This window comes from Aotus nancymaae, unplaced genomic scaffold, assembly GCF_030222135.1.
Source record: "Aotus nancymaae isolate 86718 unplaced genomic scaffold, 86718_ANA_hifiasm-v0.15.2.pri h1tg000053l, whole genome shotgun sequence".
Taxonomy (NCBI): Eukaryota; Metazoa; Chordata; class Mammalia; order Primates; family Aotidae; genus Aotus; species Aotus nancymaae.
In genome coordinates, this window is record NW_026988467.1 from 28,564,122 (window position 1) to 28,583,251 (window position 19,130).

The 19,130-nt window shown below is 42.0% G+C and overlaps 1 protein-coding gene across 2 annotated transcripts in view; it reads left to right on the top strand.

Annotated features, from left to right (window-relative positions):
- The window catches only part of KHDRBS1 (KH RNA binding domain containing, signal transduction associated 1), a 43,662-nt gene extending 25,389 nt beyond the window's left edge, over positions 1-18,273 (top strand). The window contains exons 9-11 of one of the 2 annotated variants that reach the window (XM_064363616.1): positions 1,229-4,095; positions 8,435-8,462; positions 17,591-18,273. In XM_064363616.1, coding sequence (XP_064219686.1) covers positions 1,229-1,326 — 98 coding nt within the window. In that variant the 3' untranslated portion in view covers positions 1,327-4,095; positions 8,435-8,462; positions 17,591-18,273. The remainder of the gene's footprint in view (positions 1-1,228; positions 4,096-8,434; positions 8,463-17,590) is intronic. The other variant, XM_012439958.2, reaches the window with a different exon arrangement.
- Positions 18,274-19,130: the final 857 nt, after the last annotated feature.

Sequence of the window (19,130 nt, forward strand, 5' to 3'; positions counted from 1 at the left end):
AGATCTATATAGGAGTTTGAGGCCAATAGTGATAGAGGCAGATATTTGTGAATACAGGCAGCTGGAAAAAATACTTCAGGAATGAACTGGTGTGTGTAAGGTGTGGGAAGAATAAGTTTAAACGCAGTTTGTTTTCATAAGAGGTCACTTCTAGAAATACGTGATCATATCCCTCAGGCTTTTCTCTGTCACAAAGAGAACCATTTGAAGATGTGAACCACGTTGTCTGGATTCTCTCAACTGTTGACTTAAGAAAAGAGATAAGGTTAGGAGATACTAAGAAACTACTAAGAAAAAATTTAAAAAATAAAAAGAAAACAGATCAGGAATTATCTTTTGTTTTGCTTTGTCTTGAGATGGAGTCTGGATCTGTTGCTCAGGCTATAGTGCAGTGGCACAGTCTCAGGTCATTGCAACCTCTGCCTCCCGGGTTCAAGCATGCCACCACGTCCAGCTAATTTTTGTATTTTTAGTAGATATGGAGTTTCACCATGTAGGCCAGGCTGGTCTCGAACTCCTGACCTCGTGATCCACCCACCTCTGCCTCCCAAAGTGCTGGGATTACAGGCATGAACCACCTTGCCCGGCCTTGGAATTATTTTAAACAGTGCTGTCAGTACAACATTTGATTGCACACCCCTCTACCAGAGAGAGCAGTATCAGCTCTGCTGGTGGAGGGCCTCATGAAAAGTGGCCCTTGCTTGCTTTTCCCAGAGAGCCAGAGGATACTTCTCCATGAGAAAACATGACTTGCTGTTGCGTGGAAGTGGGGCTGGCTACCTGCTTCCAATCTGAAAGACTTCCAGAAGTTTTCCTACCTTACTTGAGGCTACCTGCCATATTGTTTTGGTAACTGGAGAGGCCATTGCAGACTCACTAAGATTAATGACTTCCTCACTATCTCAAGCAAGGTGTTGGGTATCTCCAGGTTTGGGGACTAGAGTATAGATCATGTTTGTCGATGAAGAACCTCATTGTGGGAGATTACTCCAGAGTCAACGGCAGCCCTTTTGGATTTGTTCTCTTCTGTCCTTCCACTCAAAACTGAAAATTCGCCTAGGCTGTCCAACAGGGTCAAACCCAGTAGAGAGCAAGGAACACCAGGGGAAGCGTCAAGATGTTAGAAGAAAAGCAGTGTTTTTGGTGATGTTTACTATGTGACCTATCCCCGCTCATCCCTAAGTGCTTTTGGAACATGGTTTATAAACTGTCTTTGTTTTCCCCACAGGCCAGGACGACTGGAATGGGACCAGGCCATCACTGAAGGCCCCTCCAGCTAGGCCAGTGAAGGGAGCATACAGAGAGCACCCATATGGACGTTATTAAAAACAAACATGAGGGGAAAATATCAATTATGAGCAAAGTTGTTACTGATTTCTTGTATCTCCCAGGATTCCTGTTGCTTTACCCACAACAGACAAGTAATTGTCTAAGTGTTTTTCTTCGTGATCCCCTTCTTCTCCCCACCTTATTCCATTCTTAACTCTGCATTCTGGCTTCTGTATGTAGTATTTTAAAATGAGTTAAAATAGATTTAGGAATATTGAATTAATTTTTTAAGTGTGTAGATGCTTTTTTCTTTGTTGTTTAAATATAAACAGAAGTGTACCTTTTATAATAAAAAAAAGAAGTTGAGTAAAAAAACACACACAGACCTGTTAGTTTCAAAAGTGACATTGCTTGCTTAAAGGTTCTGAAGTAAAGGCTTGTTAACTTTCTCTTAGTTTTGATTTGAGGCATCCCGTAAAGTTGTAGTTGCAGAATCCCAAACTAGGCTACATTTCAAAATTCAGGGCTGTTTAAGATTTAAAATCACAAACGTTAACGGCATTAGGCACCACCATGTAAAAGTGAGCTCAGACGTCTCTAAAAAAATGTTTCCTTTATAAAAACACATGGCGGTTGAATCTTAAGGTTAAATTTTAATATGAAAGATCCTCATGAATTAAATAGTTGATGCAATTTTTAACGTTAATTGATATAAAACAACAACAACAACAAAATTAGGCTTGTAAAACTGACTTTTTCATTACGTGGGTTTTGAAATCTAGCCCCAGACATACTGTGTTGAGAGATACTTAGGGGTGGAAGTAGGTTTTGAAGAGGTTGATGGTGGTGGGAAGGTAGGCCTCCTGAATTGAGTTTGATGCAGAGCTTTTTAGCCATGAAGAATCTTTCAGTCACAGTACTAATAATTAAAATTTCAGTATTTAAAAAGACAAAGTATTTTGTCCATTTGAGATTCTGCACTCCATGAAAAGCTCACTTGGACGCTGGGGCCAAAAGCTGATGATTTTCTTAAGTTGACGGTTGTCAATATTCAACTGTTCCCAAGATAGTCAAGTATGTCTCAACACTAGCATGATATAAAAAGGGACACTGCAGCTGAATGAAAAAGGAATCAAAATCCACTTTGTACATAAGTTAAAGTCCTAATTGGATTTGTACCGTCCTCCCATTTTGTTCTCGGAAGATTAAATGCTACATGTGTAAGTCTGCCTAAATAGGTAGCTTAAACTTATGTCAAAATGTCTGCAGCAGTTTGTCAATAAAGTTTAGTCCTTTTTTAATCAAAGTAAATGTGATGAATTGTCATTTTTTTGGGTGGACCATAAAATAGTTTTCTCTTTCAAATAAACTTAAATTAACTCTAAAGTTAATGGGCTTGTTAAAAGTTGGAAACATTCTTAAAAGTGGTGGGGGGGATTTTATTTTAAGTTTACCAAAAAAAAAGTTGATGGAGTTGTTAAGTTTTAGTTTAAAAATAACCAAAGCTTTTTCACCCCCTGGAAGTTGTTGGAAGCAGTTGTATCCAATCCTATCAAAAATTCTAATTTATGGAGAGTTTTCAACTCAACTGAGCTGAAACTTGGATTGGTTTCTATACATAGGTCTCAGTATTTAAAAGTGTAAGCCAGCCTGGTTTGCACCTTCTATAGAGCCCTAGGTGGCTCTAAAGTGTGACACCAAGTAACTTCTGTGAGCTCAGAAGGGGACAGCACCTGCTTTAGGCATGACAGTTCAGCCAACTCTGGATGCCCTTGATGGTTTCTCTTTCAAACCCAGAAATACTGAAAAATCAGCTGGGCTGGAGCAGGATTTGGCATGATAGGCTGGCTCTGAACCCCCTCCTAAGGGACCAAGAGAGGAAGTGATAGAATTGGTTGGTCCCATTTCTACTCTATGTTGATTCTCAGGGTTATTCTCATGGCTTCCCTCTTAGAGCCACCTAAACTGCTCGGGGGTGAAAAATCCTCTTGTATTGAAGTGCCAAGCTGCCTGCAGCAGTGCATGATGGACATTTTTTTTCTTTCTTTTTAAAACACACCAACAAAAAAATGTATTTGTAGATTGTGATAAAGTGTAAATAACTGAATTTTCAACCATGGTTTGAAGTCAGCTTTCAGGGCATTATGTCTTGTTTTGATGAAAAGAGATCACTCTATACCCCCCTTTTTAAAGGAAAATTATCGCAAGAGAATCAGGATGTGTAAAGCTAACATGCATCGCAAAAAACCAAAGGTAACCTAAATGTCTGATTTTAATAGCACATATTTCTCTTTTACATAAACTGTGACAGCAACTTGCATAAACAATTCTTTAGCTGTTAATTTTAATGTTAAAACTTTGCAAAACTTGTTTAATAAAAATAGCTGTAAAAAGAAAAACCATATGTTGCCGCATAAATTAGCCATAACTCTTAATAATCCTGCCCATCACAAGTGAACTGTAATGTAACCTGGGCACAAAGTCTGACATCTTAAATGACACATTGTAAAATTTCAATGACTGTAGATTAGACCTCCTGCTGCACCCTAAAGTAAAGCTTTCTGCTCAGCTATTTAAAAATGTGTAAGGATGAGTCCCTGTAGGTCCCCATATTGATATTCACAATGAAACTTTACTTGAAAATTTCTTAAAAGTTGCATGTTTCTCCTGTAATGTGTAAACTGCATGCAGGATCTCTATCTTTTATTTTTTATGTCTTTAAAAATTCCTCTTCAAAAGACTGATCTGTTATTTCTCCATTTTCAGGTGACTGAAACCTCCTGAGGCATTTCCTGGACTAGAATGGGTAGTGAAGACCCATGTCAGGTATGTTAAGGTGGTTTTCTATTAAGGACCATGGGTCTTTTATCATAACTGTAAAACAGTTATGCCAGGAGATGGCCTATAAGATGGTCAATGCATTAATCTTTTTTGTGGTCATTTATACTTTATTTACAACATGACTACACTTACATGTCCATACTGAATTTATTTCTAATGGTTGATAAGGTCAGACAATATCAGCTTAGATCTGTTGAATCTTACTCTATTTATCCTGTGAATAACGTAATGAGGTGGTGTTCCACTTGGAGTTCATTGGTTGCAAGCAACAAAATGGCTAATGTAAGTAAAAGAAACTTTATTAGAAAGATGTTAGGGACTCACATTTAGGGTTAAGGCTAGAAAATCTGGTGTGAGAACCATAGTAGCTGCAGTGAACTGGGACAACAGTGGTAGACCACAGTAACTATCCTGAAACAAGAACTGGCTCCTTGGGCACAACTCAGAATCTCTGCCTTTACTCAAAATCAGGTTTTAGAGAGGGAATGTCAGACTGGATTAGCTGAGTCACATGCGTAAGAAGCAACCGATTCCTCACAAGGCAGTTGGGGAGTTATTAGGAAAGGGAAATGGATGCTTGGCAGCCCAGAAGTGTCCAGTAATATCCATATTTTACAGAAGTAACTTAGACCTAATGAGTATGACTAGTACTCAAGCCCAAGTTTTGTGTTGCCACAACCTGTCATCTTAACCCTGTACTATACTGTCCTTAATCTAGGGAAAGGGTATTTCTTATACTTAGGAGATCCTTCATAGGGATAATTGTGGTATAGAAGCAAGGACATGGAGCCTAAAGAACACTTTTTCTTAAAGTTTAACTCCCTGGTTTGTGTATTTGGGGGCTGTGACAACAGTGAGCTTTCCTGTTAATTGAAGCCATTAAGTAACTAACTGGCTGGTATTTCTCTCTGTTCTGAGTGAGGCGTTAGGATTAGGATGACACTAAGGAGAAAGGCCTAACTAGGTAAGCCAAAGGCACATAGAACCTTTCACAGTGAAATTTGGTTTCTTGGAATTTTTTTTTCTTCCAAACCTGCCTCTCAGTCTCTGAGAGATCTGGAAGCTTTAAGGAGGGGCATGTGTACTGAGCAAGATTCTGGGCACCTGGCAAGTCCTAAGTTTGACATTGGTCACATGAATGGCTAAGAAATTAGGAGGGGGGAATCCCTGAATGCAGAGAATTTAGTCTCAACTCTTCCTAGGGTAGTCAACAAAAATGGATTAGAAGTTTGGGGAAACTTTTCGTTTGAATTGTGATCTGTGCTTGGAAAGGCAGGTTCTATTGTTTGTGGATCCAGGCCTGCTGATGGTGTGCCTGTTCTGAACGTGTAGCTCCGCCCATTGATCCAAATGTTTTCTGTAACATTTTATCACTCACTACCTGAGAACTTTTTTTTTTAAGACAGAGTCTCACTCTTGCCCAGGCTGGAGTGTAATGGTGCAATTTTGGCTTACTGCAACCTCTTCCTCCCGGGTTCAAGCAATTCTCATGTGTCAGCCTCCCGAGTAGCTGGGATTATAGGCATACAACACCATGCCTGGCTAATTTTTATATTTTTAGTAGAGAGTTTCACCATGTTCAGGCTAGTCTTGAACTCCAGGCTTCAAGTGATCTGCCCACATCAGCCTCCCAAAGTGCTAGGATCACAGGCGTGAACCACTGCACCCAGCCGACCTGTGAACTTTTATTACAATTCTGTAAGCTCTAGAGACAGGCAAGATTGGGTATCTGTCCTGGCTCTGCTTCATGTGAGCCTTTGTCACCTTAGTCAGAAACAAAACCTTTAACCCCTTTCAGTGCCTCATTTATCATCAAATGAAGTTGATGATAATAGCTGACATTTATCCCTATGTGCATCATAATATCCTAACAGAGTTAATAAGTATCTCATTTGGTCCCTTTCTACCTTTGTTTCTATTTTGAGAGAAAATTCACATAGCATAAAATTTACAATTGTAAAGTGTACAATGTAGTAGTTTTTAGCATATTTGTACTGTGCAACCATTCCCATTATTTAATTCCAGAGTATTTCCATCACTCTAAAAAGAAATCTTATATCTGCTAGTAGTCACTCCCAACTCCACTCTCTCCCCAGCTATTGGCAGCCACTAATCTTTCTGTTTCTGTGGGTTTGCCTATTCTGAGCATTCCATATAAATGGAATTGGCTTCTTTGACTTTGCATAGTATTTCCAAGGTTCATCCAGGTTATAGCATGTAACATAGTACTTCATACTAGTCATAGGAAACATTACTTCCAAAACCAGCCCATTTCATTGGAGACAGCTGTAAGTATTCTATCTCTCATTTTGAATGAGACCTGTACCTCAGTAATTTAAATTGACTCTGCTTTGGACCCCGGAAGCAATATCCTTTCAGATATTTGAAGATTGTTTTCATTCCTGTGTCTTTCCCATCTCTAAAAATTTTCTTGACTGTACACGGCAGCTCATGCCTGTAATCCCAACACCTGGGGAGGCTGAGGTGGGAGGATCACTTGAGACCAGGAGTTCAAGACCATTTTTTTACTTTTTTAAAAAAGTAAAAAAATTAGCTGGGCATGATGGCTTGTGCCTCCTCTACTTAGGAGGCAGAGGCAGGAGGATCACTTGAGTCTAGGAGTTTGAGGTTACAGTAAGCTATAATCACAACACTGCACTCCAGCCTGGGTAGAAAATTTTTTCGTTGGACTTGGATGATCTGATTTTCAAGAGAAACTAGAAATGTGGATTGTATATACAGTCATTTAATATTTCCTCAGATTTTTTTTTCTTCCTCAAATTGTGGAATTGCTCAGATTTAAAAAAATACTATTGGTCCCAATAACATATATTTGCTGCATCCCAAATGTGGCTTTTAGCCTACCAGTTTGCAGCCTCTGGTTAGCTTCTGTTAGTATAAATTAAAGGGCATGTTAGCATTTTTAAGTGATTCTTTTTGGGCAGACTTAACTGTCCTAGTTGCAAAGAAGTCTAGAGTTTTGGGGAAGATTTACCATAACAACTTTATTGAGATATAATTCATATACCATACTGTTCTCTCACTTTATTAAAGTGTACAATTCAGTGGTTTTTAGTATATACACAGAGTCATTCAGTCATCACTACAGTCCATTTGAAATTATCATCCAAAAAAGAAACAAACCCCATGCCTTTTGTCTGTCTCCTACCAATCTACTTACCCCTCCAGTCCTAGGCTGCTACTTTGCTTTCTGTCGCTGCAGACTTGCCTGTTGTGGACACACACTAAAGATGACAAGGGTTTAGCCTCCAGAAGACTAAGTCCAAGGGTTTAGCCAGTCACAAAAGACCACTTACTGTATGTTTTCATTTGAAATCATACAGTAAGTGGTCTTTTGTGACTGGCTTCTTTTCACTTAGCATAATGTTCTCAAGGTGCATCCATGTTGTAGCATGTATTAGTACTTTGTTCTTTTTTTTAACTGTCAAATGCGATTTCATTGTATGCATATACTATGTTTCATTTATTCATCTATTGGCAGGCATTTGGATTGTTTCTTCTTTTTGGCTATTATGAATAATCCCAAAATGCTGGGATTACAGGCGTGAGCCACCGTGCCCAGCCCAAATTCATTCTTTTACATGTGGATATCCAATTGTTCCAGCACAATTTGTTGAAAAGACTATTCTGCCTTCATTGAATGGTCTTGTCACCCTTGTCAAAAATCAGTTGACCACAGATGTATGTATATAGGTCTGCTGCCTTTTGAAGTAGTTATTACTTAAAGTGGTTAATATAATTTCTGGCAGTAGCTGTTCAATAATAATAGCTGATCAGATTATTTTTACATCACTGAGAATTTGTAAGTGATGGAGCTAGGATTTGATCTCAGGTATGGATGACTACAAAGCATGTTTTTATCTTCTGTATTATACTCCAGGCTGCTAAAGTGAGAATGAGGCTGTTCTAGCTGCCATCTTGGCTCATAGGTGGTTTTCCAGAAACTCAGAGGCTGCGTTCCAGCATGCCCATCTCCCACCATCAACTTCCTCTCTTCCTAGCTCTTTCTTCTTCCACCACAGTTTCCACAGAATCACCAGGGTGGACGCTTGTCCTGACAGTTACTACTGAAGGAATACTCTGACCTTTCTTTACCTATGGATACAGGTTTAGGGTTTGTCCCATGTTCGCACTCTTCCACCAAATCCCACCTCCTGTCCCAGGCTAAGAATGAAGTTAGAGAGGCATTAACACCGTCTAGGACTTTGTGGCCACCAAATATCTTTTCTAGATTAGAGTGTGTTAGGCAACACATGTGCTCACTGTCTTCTGATATGTTCCTATACTTTGTATGACCCTACAGAGACTGCTGTTTGCTGGCAGTGCTACTAGTAAGTAGTCATTTTCATTTTTTTCCCTCATTTTATTCTCAATCTATCCCATCCACTGATCTTGACCACATTTAAAAGAAGAGGAAAGTGAGATGGGGAAAATAGGCAGCTTTGCTTGGCTAAGGGAGAAGAGCTCAATTTGAATGCCTACTATGTGTCCCTATTTTTATGGATTAAGCAACTGATATTAGAAGAGGTAAGTTAATTTACCATGGTTGCATAGAAAGTTATGACAGGGTGCATATCAACATTCTTTGTACAGCAAAGTCCATTCTCTGTGCTGAAAGCTTGCTGCTTCTATAATTCCAAATTTCTCTGACCCTAAGAGACTGCTTATTGTAAGTTGTATCTTGAAGTGCTATAAAGAAAGAAAAAAAAAAACCTGCCAATTAAGCTGACATAGCGGTTTCTTTACACATCAAATACAAGATGCATCCTGAAAAAAAAAGTCATAGTTATTACTGTATTTTGTGAATTCAGACATGTATTGAGTACTAATTCTGTGCCACGTAGTTTTCTCCACCAGTGAGGTAGATGTTATTCTATTTTTACACATGATGAAACAGAGACCAGAAAATTTTAAATAGGCCAGGCATGGTGGCTCACCCCTGAAACTCCAAGGCTGTAGGATCGCTTGAGGCCAAGGGTTTAGGACCAGCCTGGGCAACATAGTGAGACTCCCATCTCTACAAAAAAAGAGAGAAAAAGCCAGTTGTGGTGCACACCTGTAGTCCCAGCTACGCAGGGGGCTAAGTCAGGAAGATCACTTGACCCCAGGCGGTCACAGCTGCAGTGAGCTATGATTACATCACTGTCTGTACGCCAGCCTGGGTGACAGCGAGACTCTGTCTCAAAAAATAATATATCTATAAAATAATAAATTAAAAAATAGTTACAATAGTGTATCATGTTCTCTTGCTGAACTGAATGCCAGGGAGCCTGGAGAAGCTGCCTGAGAAAGGCTTAGGAAATGCCAGAGAAAGGGGACAGATAGCTTTTAAGTTACATCTTAAATGGTAACCAAGAATTTGCCAGGCAGACAAATGGATAGCTTAGCATAATAATACTTTATTATAGCTTTAAGCAGACTAATTAAATTAATTAATTAATTAGAGGTGAGGTCTTGCTTTGCCACCCAGGCTGAAATACAATGGTGTGATCATAGCTCACTGTAGCCTCCTGGGCTCAAGCTGTCTTCCTGCCTCAATCTTCCAAGTAGCTAGGACTATAGGCATGGGCCACCATGCCTACTTGACTTTATTTTTTTAATAAAAACAGAGTCTCTATGTTGCCCAAGCTGGATTCAAACTCCTGGCCCCAAGCATCCTCCCAGAGTGGTGAGGATTACAGGTGTAAGCCACCGTACCCTGCCTAAGCAGACTACTTTCAAATTCTGCCTCAGTTTCAAGTCTCAATTTCATTATTTATAAAATGGGGATAATATTTACTTCATGACATTGTTGGGAAGATCAAGTGAGCTAATGCATATAAAACATTCAAGAGGCCAGGTGCCATGGCTCATGCCTGTAATCCCAGCACTTTGGAAAGCCAAAGCAGGTGGATCACCTGAGGTTGGGAGTTCGAGACCAGCCTGACCAACATGGAAAAACCCAGTTTCTACTAAAAATACAAAAAATTTGGTGGGCGTGGTGGTGCATGGCTATAATCCCAGCTACTCGGGAGGCTGAGGCAGGAGAGTCACTTGAACCCCGGAGGGGGAGGTTGCAATGAGCCAAGATCATGCCATCTCATGCAACAAGAGCAAAACTGTCTCAATAAAAAAAAAAAATCAACATGACATTTAGTAAGCACTCAAATATTAGCTATAAATAGAGATTGGAAGAATAAGTTAGTGCTGATTTTGGAAGCTAGGCATTAGTCAAGGAATTTGGACTTTATTCTAAAGTTTGAGCTATTTAATGCCTTCAGCATGAGAGTGACTTATATCTGTTTACCATTGTGCTGGCAAGGTAGGGAAAATGAGGTAAGGAAGCCTTCTATAAAGTGGCACTACTACTTTGTGGGAGAATGAAGGGGATATTCTCTCCCCTTGTTATCCTCCTGCCTAAAGGCCTTTTAATTTCTACCTTTTTCAGAAGGAGACTCATCTCTCCTGTCTGGTGCTTGGGTTGAGGATGAGATGTCTGGACTGCCCTGTGTTAAGGGAATGTCCTCATGTCATACTCCTTTCACCCACCCTGTGAAATGGAAAACAAAATTCTTGAGTGTCCACTAATAGAAATTTTGCTCTTGGCTGGGCTCGGTGGCTCACACCTGTAATCCCAGCACTTTGGGAGGCTGAGGCGGGTAGGTCATGAGGTCAAGAGTTCAAGACCAGCCTGACCAACATGGTGAGACCATGTCTCTACTAAAAATGCAAAAATTAGCCAGGCGTGGTGGCGCATACCTATAATCACAGCTACTCAGGAGGCTGACGCAGGAGAATCACTTGAACCCAGGAGGCAGAAGTTGCAGTTGAGTCGAGGTTGTGCCATTGCACTCCAGCCTGGGCAACAGAGCAAGACACTTGTCTCAAAAAAAAAAAAAAAAAAAAAAAAAAAAAAAAAAACTGCTCTTCAGGGATTGTTAAGCAAGGCTTTGCTTCACCACTAGAAGTCCTCAGTGGATGAGATCCCTGCCTCCATTTTAAGCTCTTAAATTACGTGCTAACTCTATGTTGGGAGTATCATATACAGCAAGCTTGTCCATCCTATGGCCCAGGACAGCTTTGAATATTGCCTAACACAAATTCATAAACTTTCTTAAAACATTATGAGATTTTTCTGCAATTTTTTTTTTTTTTTTTTTTTGAGATGGAGTTTCGCTCGTTACCCAGGCTGGAGTGCAATGGCGCGATCTCGGCTCACCGCAATCTCCGCCTCCTGGGTTCAAGCAATTCTCCTGCCTCAGCCTCCTGAGTAGCTGGGATTACAGGCACGCGCCACCATACCCAGCTAATTTTTTTTGTATTTTTAGTAGAGACGGGGTTTCACCGTGTTAACCAGGATGGTCTCAATCTCTTGACCTCGTGATCCACCCGCCTCGGCCTCCCAAAGTGCTGGGATTACAGGCGTGAGCCACCGTGCCCAGCTGCATTTTTTTTTTTTTTTTTTTAAAGCTCATCAGCTGTCGTTAGTGTATTTTATGTGTGGCCCAAGATAATTTTTCCAGTGTGGCCCAGGGAAGCCATAAGATTGGACACACCTGAATTATATAGCATCTCTTTTAATTCTCACAAACAATCCTGTGAAGCAATAATTATCCATGGTATACAGAGTGAGAAATTTATGTCTAGAAGTTAGGATAACCAGAGTCCAAGAGATGGAGTTTAGACTGAAGTCTTTCTGCTTCTCCTTAGCTGCCTGCTGGTCTCCTCTGATCCTAGGGCGGCCACAAGATCAGCTTATACTTAAGTAGTTTCTGGATTTGGTGTATAGGACTGGTACCCCTGGCTTGGTTTCTAGATTCCTGAAGTTAAAAAGAGTTGGATCCTGGGCTGAGCACGGTAGCTCACATCTGTAATCCATTTGGGAAGATCACAAGGTCAGGAGTTCGAGACCATCCTGGCCAACATGCTGAAACTCTGTCTCTGCTAAAAATACAAAAATTAGCCAGTCATGGTGGCGGCCATCTCTAATCCCAGCTACTCAGGAGGCTGAGGCACAAAAATTGCTTGAACCCGGTGGGCGGAGGTTGCAGTGAGCCAAGATCCTGCCATTGCACTCTAGCCTGGGTGACAAGAACAAGACTCAGTCTCAAAAAAAAAAAAAGACTTGGATCCTTATGAGCCCTCCCCTCTTCTCTCCAGACCCACATGTACCTCCAGCTCCCCAGATTAATAGTCGTTGCATGTTTAAAGCTAGCAAGCATCTGATGAATATTTAATAGCATTGAGCAGACAGGCTGGAAACAGCTGTCTAAGACAGCAGCTGCTGGAGGGGAGGGGAGGAAGTGTACTGCACTGCCTTAACTACCCGTTCTTTTGTTTCCTGGACTAGAAAATATGCCTGGCTCTTCAAGGCCCCTTAGGAGCACAAGCCTGTGGTGGGCACTGCACCCTAATTCTATTGTAGACTGATTGCTGCCCTGGGCTCCCAAGGAGGCTACATTCAAGCAGGAGACTCAACCCTTTGGGGGAGGTAATGGGGAATAATGCTCACTGATCTGTAGAATCCATTTTCTAGTCCCAGGGCTGGAGGTCTTCTACTCTATTGCCTATTCTGGCTCTGAAGCTGAGGATGCAGTCTCATCTAGTGTTCTGCAAACTGCAGCTTTCTCTGCTTTTTGTTTGTTTGTTTTGAATGTACTTTCTGCTTTTGTATACAGCTCTCTTTTCTAAAAGGAGGGAGACATGTATCTGAAAGGAATGTGAATTTCATAGCTGTGCTGCTGAGGTTTAGCTTCTTGGCATTCCTTGATCACAGATTCAAACTAGCCTCTCAGCAGTAAGTGTACTTCTCATTGCTAGCCTGTACTGTGGTGATTGTCTTTGCATCTCAGCCAGGGAATGGGCAGATGGGAGTACTCATGTATACAAGCTAACCCCATGCTTCCTTAGACCTTGAGGAGCATCTTGCTTTAAGGAGGCCTTGTCACTTCCAGGGCAAATTTGGTGGGGGGGTTGTCAAGAGACTCCTGAAAAGACAGATTATTTGAGATGTTTCTAGATGGAGTGTGAGGCCCGCCAATCTATCAGCCCAGATTAATCAGCTAAATAGGGCACAATGCCAGAAATTTGGGTGCTATTTCTGATCTATATTGCATTAAGATGCCAGAATGGGCTGTTCCCTTGTCAACCTCTGGTGCCCACCTTAGGGTAGCCAGTCTCTCTTCTAGGCACTGTGATGTGTGTGAAAACTTGAGATAGAAGAGTTTGGGTTCAGATACAGGGCTAATTATTCCCAGGGATCTTCTAACTCCAGCAGCCTTCATGGTTCCTATTCATGGCCTAGCTTTAGGTATAAGATAGTTGCTCCTCATCTCTCAGGCTCTCTGGGGTTGGAATGTAGTAAACAAACTCTGCATCTGCCTTTGAGAAACAGAAATACCTTATGTTCTGATGTGATTCTTTATAAGCTTCTCTTCAGAAATCAGTACAAATATCTCCTTTCAAACTTTTTTTTTTTTTTTTTTTTTTTTTTTGAGACGGAGTTTCGCTCTTGATACCCAGGCTGGAGTGCAATGGCGCGATCTCGGCTCACTGCAACCTCCGCCTCCTGGGTTCAGGCAATTCTCCTGCCTCAGCCTCCTGAGTAGCTGGGATTACAGGCACGCGCCACCATGCCTAGCTAATTTTTTGTATTAGTAGAGACGGGGTTTCACCATGTTGACCAGGATGGTCTCAATCTCTTGACCTCGTGATCCACCCGCCTCAGCCTCCCAAAGTGCTGGGATTACAGGCTTGAGCCACCGCGCCCGGCCTCCTTTCATACTTTTTAAAAATACATGCACTATTTATTGTACATTAGAACAGCCACAGTATCCTAGACACTGGGTATCCAGTGGCTGGTGAACAATATAAAATGGTCTCTGGCTTCTTGGAGCTTATAGTCTATTTGTAGAAACAGACACTAAACAGATAATATCAAATAACATAAAAAAGTTGAATTGTGTAAAGTTTTATAAAGAAAAGAACAGGGTGCTATGAGGGTATGCAACCTAATACTGTGGTTTTCCTTGAGGAAATGATGTTTAAGTTAACATCTAAGGAAGACTAAGCTAGGCAGAGGGCTTGGGGAAAGGACATAGAGTAGCACATTATAGGCAGATGATAGGACTGAAGCAGGTTGAAGGCCAGGTAAGAATCTGGACCTTATTTATTTTTATTTTTGAGACAGGGTCTTGTTTTGTCATCCAGATTGGAGCACAGTATCAAGAAGATGGCTTGGCCAGGTGCAGTGGCTCACACCTATAATCCCAACACTTTGGGAGGCCAGGGCAGGGAGATCCTAAGGTCAAGAGATCGAGACCATCCTGGCCAACATGGTGAAACCCCGTCTCTACTAAAAATACAAAAATTAGCTGGGCATGCTGGTATGCACCTGTAGTCCCAGCTACTCAGGAAGCTGAGGCAGGAGAATTACTTGAACCCAGGAGGCAGAGGTTGTGGTGAGCCAAGATAGCACCACTGCACTCCAGCCTGGCGACAGAGCGAGACTCCATCTCAAAAAAAAAAAAAGATGGTTCATTATACCCTTGACTTCCCAAGCTTAAGCGATCCTTCACCTCAGTCTCCCAGGTAACTAGGACTATAGGCAGGTGGCTAATTTTTTCTATTTTTTGTAGAGACAAGATCTCACTCTGTTGCCTAGGCTGGTTTCAAACTCCTGGGCAAAATTGATCCTCCTGTGTTAACCTCCCAAAGTGTTGGGATTATAGGTGTGAGCCACCATGCCTATCTGGGCCTTACTCTTTTTTTTTTTTTAAGAGATGGGGTCTCACTCTGACACCCAGGGTGGAATGCAATGGTGTGATCATAGCTCACTGCAGCCTCTACCTCCTGGCCTCAAGCCATCCTCTCACCTCAGTCTCCAGAGTAGCTGGGACTGTAGGCATGTGCCACCATGCCCAACTAATTTTTTAATTTTTTGTAGAGGCAGGGTATCACTGTGTTGCCCAGGCTGGTCTTGAACTTCTGGCCTCAAGCAGTCCTCCCACCTCGGCATCCAAAAGTGCTAGGATTATAGGTGTGACAGCCACTGCACCTGGCTTTTTTTTAAGATGGAGTTTTGCTTTAGTTGTCTAGGCTGGAGTGCAATGGCTCAATCTCAGTTTACCACATCCTCCACCTCTCGGGTTCAAGCGATTCTCCTGCCTCAGCCTCCTGAGTAGCTGGGACTACAGGCATGCGCCACCATGCCCAGCTAGTTTTGTATTTTTAGTAGAGAAGGGGTTTCTCCATGTTGGTCAGGCTAGTGTCAAACTTCTGACCTCAGATGAGCCACCCATCTTGGTCTCCCAAAGTGCTGAGATTACAGGCATGAACCATCACACCCGGCCTCTGGCTGACCTTAAAAAGCAAAGTTTCTGCATGCTAAGAACTATCAGAATTAAAAAAAAAAAAAAAGCTAAGTTTCATAGAGTTTTGGTTTCTGATTAAAAGGGCAGGTGAAAGGAATAGGATATGAGGAAATTCTCTTAACAAATGGCAGTCTTAAAAAAAAAAATGGCAGTCTTGATGTCCTACTCACTGAAGACAACTGAATGGGAGGAGGGGGGTGTGCAAAATGAAATTATTTAATGTCTGATTTGGAGAATGGTTATGGAGATCTATTAGGAAACTTGCTAGTCTAGACAAGAAATAAGAAAGGTCTAAAAAAAAAAAAAAAAAAAAAAAAAAAAAAAAAAGAACGGTCTAGCTGTGCATGGTAACATGCACCTGTAATCCCAGCTACTTGGGAGGCAAAAGCAGGGGGATTGTTTGAGCCCAGGAGGCAGAGGTTGCAGTGAGCCGAGATTGTGCCACTGCACTGCATGAGTGACAGAGTGAGACTGTCTCAACAATAAAAAAAAGGTCTATAGTAGAGTAATACTGAAAATGTAGAGAAGTAAATGAATTCAAGAACTTTTGCCGGGAGTGGTGGTTCATGCCTGTAATCCTAGCATTTTGGGAGACTCAGGCGGGCAGATCACCTGAGGTCAGGAGTTTATGACCAGCCTGGCCAACGTGGTGAAGTCCCGTCTCTACTAAAAATACAAACATAGCCGGGCATGGTGGCACATGCCTGTAATTCCAGCTACTTGGGAGGCTGAGGCAGGAGAATCACTGGAACTGAGGAGGCGGAGGGTGTAGTGAACTGAGATTGCGCCACTGCACTCCAGCGTGAACAACGGAGTGATACTCCATCTGAGAAAAAAACTTTTGGCCAGGCTTGGTGGCTCATGCCTATAATCCCAGAACTTTGGGAGGCCAAGGCAGGTGGATTACCTGTCATGAGACCAGCCTGGCCAACATGGTGAAACACCAGCTCTACTAAAAATACAAAAATTAGCGGGCATGGTGACAGGCTCTGTAATCCCAGCTATTGGGGAGGCTGAAGCAGGAGAATCACTCGAACCTGGGAGTCAGAGGTTGCAGTGAGCCGAGATCGCACCATTGCACTCCAGCCTGGGTGACAAGAGTGAGACTTCGTCTCAAAAAAAAAAAAAAAAAAAACTTTTAGGAAACAGGATGAACATATTAAGGTTCCAGATTACTGACTAGAACAACTAGGGGGATGGTAGTGCCATAAATGGCTTTTAAAAAAGAAAGGAAGCACTGGCCAGGCGTGGTGGCTCACACTTGTAATCCCAGCACTTTGGGAGCCCATTAAGAGGATCACAGGAGTTTGAGAACAGTCTGGGCAACATACAGAAACAAAAATTTAAAACTTAGCCAGGCATGTTGCTGTGTGCCTGTGATCCTACTTGAAGGCTGAGGTTGGAGGATCACTTCAGCCCAGGAGATCAAGGCTGAAGTGAGCCATGATGGTGCCACTGTACTCTAGCTTGAGTGACAAAGCAAGACCCCCTGTCTTTAAAAAAAAAAAAAAGAGAGAGAGCATTGCCATAGGTTTTAGCATGAGATCAAGCTCCTTCCCTGTACCCCAGATTTAAAATGTCTCCTCTAGTCCACCCTGAGTATTCGGTGCTGGGATGAACCATTCATACATCCATGGCCCTTTGAGCCTAACATTGAGTTACTAATAATAGTGATAAGAAGATGCCTATTTTCTGACTTCCATTCTTCCAAAAGACTTTAAAGATTTTTGTTCATTTTTTTCACATCTCTAGGAGAGCAGAAAGCATTTTCCCCTTTGTTTAGCTGGAGGCTCCAAAGCTTGGATAGGCCCCTGCAAAGGTTTTATTGATTCTTCCCTGGATCACTCAGCTGAGGTATGACCAAGGACAGGAGGTACTGGATGTGAGACTGCATTTTCATTACCTGACTGACAGCAAAAAGAGAATTCATAGGCTGTGGACTTCTGTCTTCTACCTATCTGTGTACCCAAGAAACCTTTGTACTGAATGAAACAACTAGAGTTGTGCCGTGGGATGGGGAGATTGTAAGGGAAGCAGCCTGGCCAGGTGGGAGGCTGGGAAGCCCCGTTAGGGGAGCTTTCTTAATTTTCTACCTTGTGTCTTTGCAGCTGTCGGAGGACTCTGGAAACCTGGAGAGCTACCTGCTGTCTAAAGGCTGGCCTGAGGGCATTTGCTGAACACAGAGAAACCCAGGAGAGGAGATCAGCAGTTTTCTTTCACTCCACTTCTTGATCTGTCTGATTTACCCACAGAAGCCAGTCAGGATCCCTTAAGAGTCTTTAGGCCCAGAATGGAGTCCTCAGGGCTGCAGGGGACTGTGATGCTAACAGTTAAACTGTTCAAGACTTTAAAGAGTTGAAGGGACTAATGGTATCCCTAGCATGGCCTCCTAGATCGGAATGAACTGGCAACCCCTACTGTGCCATTCCCAGTTGTTTGCTTCCCTTTAGCTTCCCATAGTATCGGCTGAAACACCCTACCACCATTTTCTGTTTTCCCCCACCACACCTCCCTTATGGGTATCAGCCTGGGAGTCCTTGAATACTTCCAGAGGGCTCCCAAGAGAGGGTGATCACTGTCTCCTGCATAAAAGGCTGAGGAAAGCCAAGTGAGAAGATTCAGTTAATTTGGGCAAGTTATTTAACATCTGAACCTATTTTTCTCTTCATTATTACTTACCTTGTCCAAAAAGCTTATGAAAGGTAGAGCTTTTTCTATTCCATCTCTGTACTATATTTCTCCCCAACAAGTATCTACCCCTGAGGAGCTCAATAAAGGTTTGGTCAAGTGATGAATGGTCCCATTCTGGTAGCTTCTATCAGCTTTGGGAGAGAGCCAAAGCGCCCCTGTCTAGCTCCCACCTTCCAGCTATACTAGGCCAGCTATTTGTTCTAACATTTTCTCTTGAAGGATTGGAAAGTCAGCCTTTGATAGGCTTCTGGTTTCCTCTGGCCTGTTTCTAGGTTGATAATATATTCAGCTTCCTGAGAGGCTAGGGACCTCTGATACTGTACTCTTCCCTAATGCCTTCTGGTTATTTATTCTAACAAAGGAACAAGGGGAAGACTGAGTTTAGAGAGAGGAAAGAGCCTATCTGCATTTTAACTATGCCTGGCGCATTCTAGTGAGTTTAGATTCATCCTTAGCAGGAACAGAAGTATAATGGAAAGGGATTCCTTTAAGTCAGTTGATTTAAACTGGGCAAACTATTTAATCTCTGAGCCTGTTTCTCTTTTCCTTGTTGATTACTATAAATAAGAGCTAATAATTTACTGATTTCTTAGTATGTACCAGGAAAATGAGAAAAACAGACTCAAGGAAGATAAAAAATTTGTCTATGGTTAGAAAAAGACTACATGGTCTATACGATCAGACTTCATGGTCTATGCTTTTGACCTCTTTGTATTTCTCACAGCCACAAGTGCTTTGAAATATTAAAGTATTATGTTTGGATGAGGGGTTCATCTAGGATGACAGATCATCTAGGTTTACCCAAGACAGTTTCTGGGGTATGGGACTTTTAAGTGCTAAAACTAGTAAAGTCAAAGGCCAGCCTCAATGAGTTTGTCACCCTGTGTTTACATTGGATGCTCTGAGTCCAGGACTGACAAGGGAGGAGTTTGGGGTAGGGAATTAGGGAATCAGATT